General features: G+C 46.0%; 1 protein-coding gene across 2 annotated transcripts in view; it reads left to right on the forward strand.

The window, feature by feature from the left end:
- The window catches only part of LOC109296239 (cat eye syndrome critical region protein 2), a 170,755-nt gene that overhangs the window by 121,689 nt on the left and 37,807 nt on the right, over positions 1 to 11,259 (forward strand). The window contains exons 4-8 of one of the 2 annotated variants that reach the window (XM_019515554.1): positions 904 to 1,043; positions 1,594 to 1,698; positions 2,504 to 2,553; positions 3,892 to 4,061; positions 4,525 to 4,602. In XM_019515554.1, the coding sequence (XP_019371099.1) occupies positions 988 to 1,043; positions 1,594 to 1,698; positions 2,504 to 2,553; positions 3,892 to 4,061; positions 4,525 to 4,602 (459 nt within the window). In that variant the 5' untranslated portion in view covers positions 904 to 987. Of the gene's footprint in view, positions 1 to 903; positions 1,044 to 1,593; positions 1,699 to 2,503; positions 2,554 to 3,891; positions 4,062 to 4,524; positions 4,603 to 11,259 lie in introns of those variants that run through there. The other variant, XM_019515553.1, reaches the window with a different exon arrangement.

Raw genomic sequence — 11,259 nt, forward strand, 5'->3', positions numbered from 1 at the left:
CAGGGGGTCGGACTTGATGATCTGCTCAGGTCCCTTCAGATCCTAGAAACTATGAAACTGTAAAACTACTGTGGCGTTTCTAGTCTGTCTGTTCTGGGAACAAGTGATACGTGGGGATTTCAGATGTGCCTTGGAAGTGTTGCTCCTTTATATTCTGTTTATCTTTGTCTCCTGACCTAATCTGGCTTTTGAAGTATCATGAGTGGATCTCCCTTTTCTTTTTTTCCCCCCATTAAATTCAGCAGTTTGAGCCACCTCTTGGTGAGGAGTGCAGGTTTCCCATTGCCTGCACATTTACAGCTCTGGAGATGTAATATTCTCTTTTCTACCCAAAAAGAGGAATGTTTTTAAGGACAGGTCCTTGGTGGTCATGCAGGTACTTCATTTTCTTGAGTTCCACCTCTGGAAATGTGGGTCATTAAACTACACACAATCAAAACAAGTTGTAGGGTGTCTCGTGAGAGGTATTCACAGCATAATAGTTGCTGTGCCAATTGGCCTGATTGGCCACTTCTACAAAGATCCTAGCTTGAATATCTGGAGGTGCTCCAACTGTTGTGGCAGTGCTGTGGGTGCTAGGGCATAGTGCTGGGGCCTGGGGCGAGCCTGCTGCAGGATGGCATTGAACTGCATTGGGAGATCAGGGGGAGGAGCAGTTTGCACAATGCCTCCCAAGCTGCTGGAGTCGGGCACAGCGTGAATTAGGCCTTTGCTGTTTTGAGCAGCAAAAACGAAATATTTAAGCCTAGAGCGAGCACTGGAAAAACGCGTCTGAATCTTTCCCAGAGCAAAAGGAGAGGGGGCCTTGCAGGTGTTTGTGCAGGGGGGGATTTGTCCTGTTTTGAGCGATTTAATGTGGCTGCTTTTCAACTTGTCACTGTCTCCCTCCCTGGATGAACACAGGGTTTGGATGCAGACAGCCTCCGAGTTGAACCACTGGGTGAAGATAGCAATGGCGCCCTCTACTGGTATTTCTATGGCACTCGCATGTACAAAGAGGAGCCAGCACAGGCGAAACCTAATGGAGAGCTGGCTTTGGACAGGTAACAGCTTCTAACTCATACTTTCCACAAAGCCCTGGTAAATGAGGAAGAGAAAGCAGGGCGAGCAGAGAGGAATACTTTGCGCAACAGCAAATGTGAGTTGCACAGAATCTGCTTGACTGTTGCTGTCACGGAAGGAGTGACAGCAGCTGGTGTTTGTACAGGGCATGGAGGAGATTGCCAAGTACACAATTAACTGAATTCATGCTGCAGGGCAGCTGGAGCCAAACACAGCCTTTGTGACATTGCAAAAGCCTGCCAGAAGGGCAGGGAGATTCCTCAGCCACTCTTGCTGCCTGCTTCTGAGCTGTCTGCCCCTGGTGTTCAGTAGCAATTACAAGTCACTGACTATTCATAATTTAGTGTCCCCAGGAAGTGGAGAGTGCCGTCTCTCTCCATCCCTCCCACTCTTTGTACTTAATTCCTGGCTGCTATCTGGGCTCATTGCAGCTCTTTTGATATCTCCACACTATTCTGTTCTCTCCGTGTCCCTTACTTGCCACTGTTCCCTTCCCCGGGAGATATTTCATAATCTCTCATTGTGTTCCAGGGGAGGTGGGGGACAGACGAACACCCCAAATATTCCAGGGAAAACTGGCAAGAGACGGGGGCGGCCTCCAAAGCGAAAAAAACTGCTGGAGGAGAATTTATTGAGGTATGAAAAGGCCTTTCCTAGAATAGAAATGTTGCATGCAGCTCCTTCAGGGAGAAAGTTCTATAGCATTACTTGGCATTAACAATCCTGCTGTACCCTCAAGACCTCCTGTGGTACTAAATGTCTTCTGTACCCAAATATTATTTTTCCAGCTGGGAGTCGAATAGTAGTTTCTTCTGCAGCCATGACCTCTATGCATTACTCTTGCTAAACACCTAGGCTTGGTTGGTACTTGTCTGAGGCTCCATAGACAATGCAGCAGCTGCTGGAAGTTGTGTGAGACAAATGAAACAGTGGTTGTGATTCTTCCTCCTGATCATACACTGACTCAGTTCCTCAGCATGATGTAAAAGGGCTCACTGTTGCTAGCACATGCTAGCCCTGTCCATTTGAAGTAGGGCACAGGGGCAGAGTAGGTAAAGCATCTTTCCACTAATCCAGAGGTCTGAGTTCAAGACTTCAGACTAGGATCTAAGTTTCTGACCCAACTGAGAGCCATTCAAGAGTCAAGGGAGGCCAAGCATGATGCTAATCATGTCACTTCCTTGTGTGCCATTGGCCGAATCCTTCCTTCTTCAGCTGGCATGCTCCAGCCATGGTGGTAGAGTGGCCACCTCAAGGCAGTCTTGCCTCAAGGCAGACTTTTAACCTCAATTCTTTACAAAAATTTCATGCCATTGTGTGATGGGTGGTATTCCTGGAACTTCTGCTGCATTCTTCCCCAGAAGGGGCTGCATGTCAGCTGCTGAAGTGTTTGGGAGTGTGTTTCATATTTCCTCACTACGTGTTTCCTTCCTCCTTTCAGGGAGAAGGCAGAAGAGAACTTTCTCATGCATGAGACACAGATGAGAAATGGTAAGGACGTCATGTAGATTGCTCGTGCAGTTTCTCACACACCCAAAGCTTAGAGGGATGAGCTTCCCAGAGGAGGAGAAGCTCTCTAGAAGTGGTGCCCTGTTTCTTTTGCTCAGTTGGTTCTGATTTGTATTTGGAATGAGGAATCAAAGTAACAAGTTTGCTTATTCCCAGGAGCCTGAGCAGCTAAATGCTTCCTTTGTAGTATTGGACTATTTGAGGATGAGGAAAGACTCATGACTGGCTTATTGTGAGAGGCCTGAGAGTGGAAAAAGGTGGTGGGGGCCGCCTCTATTCCAATAAGGTCAATGGCTGTGTAGAAACACTAGGTGATTTTTCCAGAAATGAGTGGAACATGGGACATTTTGACATGCATCCTGCTTATGATGATACCAAAGGGAAAAAGCCATGAGCATACTTAGCAGTGGGTGGACAATAAATGGCCTTTCTAATCTTTCCTTCCTTCTCTCCCATCTCTGTTCAGGAGTTTACTTTAAATTTATACTTCTAAATACTGTATAAACCATGAACTAGGGATATTCAGAGTTCAGATCCCTATACCTCTGACCCTCAAAAAATAATGAAGTATGTGGAAGAGGGAAGTGCCAGTGTAGTTTTCTCCAAAGTGGCTGGGCAGAAACCTCACTTCTCAAATGTGAGACTCCTTTGGCCTGAATACTGCTTATGTTAGATCTGTTGCAATGGTGGCAGCTTTGGCTTTGTCTTTTCCACTCCTCTTTTCTTCCTTCTCTAGAGTTCAGATTCCCTCTCTTGGACTGCTACCTCCCTACACTCTGAATTCAAGAAAACTTCCAAACCTGAAACTACAGAAATAGTGTTGTGAGCTTAGCAGAATAACATTCACTACTAATTTATATGGCTTCAACTTTAGACATGGTCTCCTGGTATCAGTGCAGTGGTATAGCAGTGTGCATGCCTGAGCACCTCTAACCCACAATGTATTTAGTGACCTAAGGGGGGGGTTTGTTTGGGTTGGGTTTTTTTGGAAAATAGTAGATTTGCATCCTGGGTAGGGTTGTAACTGCTGGGGTAGGATGCTCACTCCTCCCCCTTCCCCGCCCCCCTCTTTCAGTGACCATTTAAATATTTTAAAGTGGAGCAGATCTAAAAAGCAAGAGCTTTGAATGAAGCCATGGCAATGCAGCTCTTCCTTTTACAGGCACTACAGTGCTGTGCTCCTGGCCATGATCTAATAGTGAAGGATGTACGCTATTAATATCTTGCATTTCCCAAGTCATGGAAAATAAAGTATGGATAGGAGAAAAATTGCCAGTAGTAATTGTTACCAAAAATAGTGTCCTTCTGTGTTCATTGAAGGATCCCAGGGCCCAGGCCGTGGGACATGGTGGCTGCTGTGTCAGACAGAAGAGGAATGGAGACAGGTCACAGAGAGCTTCAGAGAGCGGACCTCCCTAAGAGAACGGCAGCTCTACAAACTCCTGAGTGAGGATTTCCTTCCTGAGATCTGCAACATGATTGCCCAGAAAGTGAGTGAGAGCAGGCTGAGTGGTGGGGGACAGCCTGTTTTATCTCTGCATGGTGCCATTTGCTGTCTGGGGGTGCTAAATCAAACTAGCCATCAAACACCCTCAGGACTAAAGAAGACTGCCTGCAATTTGAGGAGTACAAGATCCTGAGACACTCTGTAGGGACCTACTTAAGGGGAATTTCAGCCTTGTCTTTGGGTCGTGGGACTTTCACTGATGAAGTGGTGGCTAGATGTAGATATAACTACTTTAGGATGGGACAAATTTGGAGTCAACTTCCTGACACTTTTTGCCTCTGTAAAATCAGTTCTGCAGCCGGTCTGTGTGGATGCTGTCCATTTATTAATTGAATAATGGCTTCATGGGTACTTCTAATCTAAAAGTTCTCCACATCATCAGTGTACCCTAGTACATGTCTTTCTCTCTTCCTCCCTTCTTTCCTCCATCTTCATCCCTGTTTCAGGAAAAGCGTCTGCAGCGGACAGAGTTTTCTCCCAGGTGGATGTCTGACCACCAGCCCATCAAACCAATCCAGCAGGAGGTGAGAGGAAATCTGAAAATGAGTACAGGGTGTGTGGGAGCAGGGTGGGGAAAGGAGGAGGTGGTGGCATAGAAATGTACATGACTACCTTTCAGGAAAATAACCTAAAACATACCTATTCAGTTCTGAAGGAATAATTAGAAAGTATTAATGTTGGAAGAGAGCTTGATAGTAGCCATCAAATTGAACCAGAATAAGCAGTGTTGTACAGTCACAAAGGAACCTAGTACATTCATGTGCTGCAAGCAGAGAGGCATTGCAGCCTGGATCACAGAAAAGACATCCTTCTCTAATTCACATGCAGCTGCACATGGGTGTGTTTTTTCTCAATGTGAGGAACTTCATCATATGAAAATTAGAAAACTTGATTCATATCAGAGAACTGCTATAAATAATTATGTTAGAAAGTAAGAATTTATATTTTAAATAACAGGTCTCTTCTAGTCCTAGACATCTGCCACCTGCAGTATGAAGGGAGAGCAGAAAGTGCAATTCCCCTGGGTTAAAATAAAGAAAAGACCTAGAAAAGTTGAGTAAAAGTGTGGAAGAGCCATCCTTTGTGTCATAGGTAGGAGTCTGTGGAGAGAAGAATGGGATGCCATTCATGGTCAGTGATATTCTCTTGTGCTGCAAAGCAGTTTGCCATTTGAGGAGAGAGATGACACGTGTTTATACCCAAGCAGCAAAAATCCCCAATGTGTGCAAACTGAGAAACACAGTGGTACCTGACTGATCAGTAACACAGTTGCGCAGGTCCACTGCTGTTAACTGATGCCTGTGGGGCATTGAAGTGGTTCCAGTGAGCTCAGGGCCCTCTCTGTGCTACTTACTGTGCTCTGGATTTGGGGGTGCCAGGAATGACTGAGCAGAGAGTCTCTGGATGTTCATGTTAGCTGTTCAGCATGACACTGAAATTGCTTGGGACTCAGGAGAGCCAGTTTGTTGGAGGTAGGGAGCAGTCTTCATTGCCAAGATGTGGGCACAAGACCCCATTCCTCTGCAGTGACATTATGTATTCCTAACGTTGGAGTGACCCTTTCCTTTTAGCCCTGAGGTCTGGATACTGCATAAATCTGAGACCTAACTGCATGGTAGGCTTCTAATCCTTCAGGGGATTTTGCAACAGGTGGTTCAGATTAGCTCCTCGTTAAAAGCCTTCTGAACAGCACCCTCATTAAGGAGAAACAACGGAAATCCTCACAGGGAGCGTTTTGGGGGGTGAGGGGAAGGGGCATAAGCTGTGCACAAGTTGGGGGTAGGCCAGAACAACCAGTGCTCCATGTTACTGAATTTCGGCATTGAGTGTATTGAGACAGCCCTCTTAGAAGCCACACAAAGGCAGAAGCTCAGCCCTTTAGGGCTGAGTGCACAGAAGACAGTGATGCTGTGTCCTGCAGTGCTCTCTGCTGGAAGGAAGGAGGTAGTTGCATTAAAACAACAGAAATCAGGGATTGTTTTATGTGAGTGAAGTTACCAACTGTTACAGAAAGTTAAGGTTTTCTTGTGCTAGGATTACCATACGTCCAGGTTTTCTGAGACATGGTCTCTCTTTGAGCCCTCTGATCTCTGTACGGATAGATTTTTGAAATCTGACCAAATATCCAGGATTTTGCTTTGCTCCACTGGCAGGAATAGGGGGAGGGCAATTGGAGGCAATAGGGAGTACAGATGTTACCTACCTGCAGTTGTGGAGGTATGCACAGACCCATGTGGTGCTCTCTGCTGCCTCTGATCACCCTCCCCCTGCTCCTACCAGTGGACCAAAGCAAAATCCCAGGCATTTGGTCAGGGCAGAGGGGTGGGGGCTGGGGTTGCAACAGGGTACAGGGGGCAGGAGATTGCCTGGCCCTCCAGTGGGGGGAAGGGGTGGGGGGGCACTCTGAAGGCAACGGGGAACTCTGTGGCTGGGCCCATAGCACAGGGGCCGGTGCCTATGTTCTCAGGGGCTGAGTGGCCAGGGAGGAGTGGGGGAAGAAGGGGAGGGAGGCCATGGCTAGGCTGCCTGGAACAGTATGGTAGCCCCATCCCATGGTGGGGGTGTGCCACAAGCCTCTCCTCCTCTTTCTTCCAGCCCACACTGGGGCTGGACACACTCCGCTACAGCCTGCATGAATCAGCCACTGTCTTCCAGCTCAGTCAGCACAGGGACAGCTGGGGTGGCAGGGGGCTGTGGGTCAGGAGTGAGGAGCACTGGCAGGGCAGGAGGCCAGGGGGCTGCAGGTCAGGAGTGAGGGGTACCAGCAGGGATGGGGGTGGTGGTACAGGTCAAGTGTGAGGGGTACCATCAAGGCCCAGGGGGGCAGGGTACTGCGGTTTGGGAATGAGGGTCACTGTCAGGGCTGGAGTCAGTGGGTTGGGAGTGAGGGGTAGCAGCAGGGCTGGGGTGGCTGTAGTTTGGCAGTGAGGGGCAACAGAATGGGCAGGGACAGGGCACCAGCGTATCACTGTCCCCCTGCTCCCCACCCTTAGGTAACACTCGCAAGGAGGATAGTAAACCACTGGAACAGGCTACCCAGAGAGGTTGTGAAATCTCCATCCCTGGAGGTTTGTAAGACCCAGTTAGACAAAGCCTTGGCTGGGATGATCTAACTGGGGATAGTCCTTCTTTGGGCAGGGGGTTGGACTAGATGACTTCCTGAGGTGCCTTCCAAACCAAATTTTCTGTGATTCTATGCTGCTAGGGTGGCAGTAACATCTGGGCTCATCTTCAGCTTCCACTGATTCTTTTGTGGAATTTTGTGTGCTCGGCCATACTGAAAATCTTGCCACTTTGTGTCCAGAGCATCTTAACATCTCCATCCTATAATGAAGGTTGTTCACCCCCTTTTTTTCTATTCAAACCTGGCTGCACTGCAAGAGCCACAAGAAGCATCTGGTTGTGTTGTGGATGTATGTTAAAAATTTTGGTGCTCCTTGTATTGTGTTGGTGATTTCCTTGTCTTATCCTCTTTTTCTGTCACCAGAATGGTGCCAGGTTTGTTAGGCACTCCTTAGTTTTGTTTAAAACTCTCTTGCGTGATCTCTAAGCCCTGCATTTGTATGTAATGGCATAAGGCTCTTGCTGTTGCCTGAATATTGTGTGGATATATTACATAGATATGGCAGAAGGATACTTGAGTGCACCTGGGGTGGCTCTGAGAAGGGTCATTATAAACCATGCAACCTCTAGGTACTATGATCGTGCCTTCCCAGAATGTTAAAGGTGAAAACCAATAGTTGCTATGTTTACGAGTGCCAAGTCTGAAGCAAAGGAGGGTCACTTCAGTATACTAGCATCTGCGGAAAGTGCTCAGTGTGTTGCGCACATTTGCTTGGACACGTTTTGAGAGAGATCAGAAAACTGGCTGATATACCATAAGTAAAACTTGTAAAATACTTGCCTTTGGTGACTAGTCCCCCTTCATCTTGGCTTCCCATGTCCTATGTGTTGTAACAACACCAAGAATGTTTTGAGTGCTTCTGCAGTATAAAATAATGAAGTACTGTGGTTTGAGTTGTAGGAAGTTTGTCTAGTGGTTATATTGGAAAAAGTCCTAGGGCTGGAAAGGAGCTTGCAGCATATCAGATCAGCACCAATATAAAGAAAATTGTCTGTACTGGAAATCAGCCTGATACGGCTGATAATTTGGCCAATAAATGGTCCGTACATGCATGCTGCCGCAGCGCAGTATATAGGCGGTGAGGAGCACAGCCCGGCAGCTTGGAGAGCCCCTCCCCACGCCCCCCAGACTAGCCCCAGCTCTGTCCCATGTCCACCCCACCCTGGCTGGGCAGTGCTTGCCCCAGCCCCTCTCCTCCCTCACTGTAGAGGCCTGAACCAGCTATATGCAGCTCTTCAAGCTGCCAAGCTGGTATCGGAAATCAGATTGGTATTGGCCAATGTGCCTCTTTAAAAATCAGCTATCAGTATCGGCCCCAAAAAATCTGTATCGGTGCACCCCTATTAATTGCATTACTTTTCAGGTAGTTTGAAAACCAGTGAGGAACTGGGAGACATATGAAGAAGCAATGACAGTGTCTCAACTCTGCAAATATTTGACTTGCCTATGGAGACCTGTTGATTTTAGTGGGATTGCTCTTAAATCTAAATTTTCACATACAGTTACTTGTATAATTCAGCCTATGATCAGGTAACAAAGCAAAGGAGACCTGGGTGATAGTCTAGATTAAATGAGGGAGAAATTTGCCATTTGATGTGGTAGCTAAGAAGATCAGTTGTGAGCTGCATAAACCAAGGCATTGTGCCACAGAGGTGGCAGTCCCTCTCTCTGTAAAACTCTTATGACTACACCTGCAGTCAATTCTGGGCATCCCAAAAATAGGTTGTAGAGCAACAGGAGAGAAGTCTGAGAAAACCAACTAAAATAACTGCAAAGTTGGAAGGTCTGACTGATATTTTAACTTAATTATACACATTTGGATTTTTAAGAGTCTAAGAAAGCACAGAAATGTTGGAATGTGAGGAAGAAGAGAATGTACAAAAGGGTATAACTAGGAATAACTGGATGAAATTAAGAGGAAGAAAAGAGTGAATTTGAAGAGAAATAGGCTAACAAGGATAAGCCTGTAGAATAGTTTTTCTAGGGAAGCAATGTGAGCTTTAGTTCCTTGTGGTATTTAGACTGGCCAAAGATTAAAAATCCCTATAGGAAGGATCCTGCAGCAGCTGGGGAGTGGGACTGTAAGAGTAAATTCCTTCTCTAATTGCTGTGATTCTGTGTGATGATTCCTTGGATGCAGATGGTGGGTCTGAGAGGTTTAATTGGGTACTGTGATGCTGGGGGGATTCAGATTCAAATAAATGAGACCATTCTGTGGGGGCAGGTAGTGCCCAAAGGGTTCACTGCACTCTGGTTAGTGCAGGATAGGCATTTCTATTTTTCCTTTCTGCAAGATACATGGGTGGTGCTGAAAAGCAACCTAGGGCCATGACTAAATATCTTAAGTGGACTCCTTTTCCCTACCAACAGAAATGCCAATGAATAATCCTCCTAACATACTGTTGCTGCTGGAAGTGGTGCTAAAGGATACTATAGGATGCTTTCCCAAGGAGCACAGCTGCAGAAAATTGTCAAATAGCATTTTGGCTGAGGAGGGGGAGAGATGGAGACCATCTACAACACATGCAGTGAAATTAGGCAACCTTTTTAACCATTTATCAGTACATCCTCAGATCCCATTTCTAGGCACATGAAGTAGTACAACAATAGTGATTTGAGTGAAGGCCTTTTTGAGGGATTTAATAATGGAGTAAGAAAAGTGGACAGTCTGAGTGGTAGCTGAGGGACATCAGGTGGTCACTTAGAGCACCTGCCCGATGCCTGCTCCACCGTGTGCTAATTAGCTCCAGCAGCCTCAGCATCTCATGTATTCTGCTTCCCCGTGCTTCAAAATGGTGGCAGGGGCACTTTAACTAAAGGTTGTTTTTAACTAAGTCTCTTTGAACGAGCAGTAATTAAAGCTCCCCCATTGCCATGTTGAAGCGCAGGATGCTGAATACACAAGACACTGCAAGCACTTTAATTAGAGTGGCCACCCCACCCTGCCCCAGAGCATGGGTAAAGATGCCTATATACTTAGGAAATCCCTTGTGCCCAAGTGATAGTTGATTTATACCCTTAAAATTAAGGTGGTGAGCCTGTGGACCTGGATTATTATCAAATGAAAATTTCAGTGAGAAGTCCAGAGGATCTTTTTTTTCTTTTTTTCTTTTTTAAAGCAGAATCTGAGTAAAATGGAAATGTTACAGACCCACACGTTCAGCCTCTAATGCCATAAAGCCAATAACTTTTATTTCTGTAGTGCTGCATGTCTGCATTGCACTTCATGGCTGAAGAAAGGGAGGTGATTCCTGCTCTGTCATTCTTCCCAGATCAAATGCATACAACATTACACTGTGTCAGAGCTATGGCTTGGGAAGGAAGTGGGGCAATGAAAAACTGCACAAGGAGAATATTTGGTGGCAGGACCTGTTCAAAGGGGGCTGGCAAAACCAAAAATAATCTGATTCAAATAAATCTTTTGTAAATCAGAAAAAACCCAGCAAAGATAACAATGTCAGGCCCCTTTCCAATCCAGAGTACTCCATATCTTTGAGAGGCCCAAATTCCTCACCAACCCTTCAGTTCAGACTCTACCTAGAAGGTGAGGAGGGTTTTTATAGAGACCTTGTATCTGGGTGACTGACAGTTGTCCTATCCTCATAGCACTCTTGGAGCACAGAGGGATTTTGTGTTATATGACAATCCCTCTATGCTCCACGAATGGTATAAGGAGAGGACAGCTGTCAATCACCCAGATACAAGGTCTCTGTAAAAATCCTGCTCCCCTCCTAGGTCAAGTCTGAAAGACAGATAGATATCAACACGCAATCCCTCTGCTCCAAGAGTGGTATAAGGAGAGGATAAAGCAGGAGTGAGAGATGGAGCTGATTGGTTGTATATAGAGCATAGGGGGATTTCTTGTATCATATGATACAAAAGATAATTACAACAAATGCCAGACATATTTTCCATGTGTATGTATGTGTATATGTGTGTGTATATATGTGTGTGTGTGTGTGTGTGTATATGTGTATGTATATATATGTATATGTGTATGTATATATATGTATGTATATGTGTGTGTGTGTGTATATGTGTGTGTATATATATATAT

The sequence above is a fragment of the Gavialis gangeticus genome, unplaced genomic scaffold (assembly GCF_001723915.1).
Source record: "Gavialis gangeticus isolate Ggan-Ray unplaced genomic scaffold, GavGan_comp1, whole genome shotgun sequence".
Taxonomy (NCBI): Eukaryota; Metazoa; Chordata; order Crocodylia; family Gavialidae; genus Gavialis; species Gavialis gangeticus.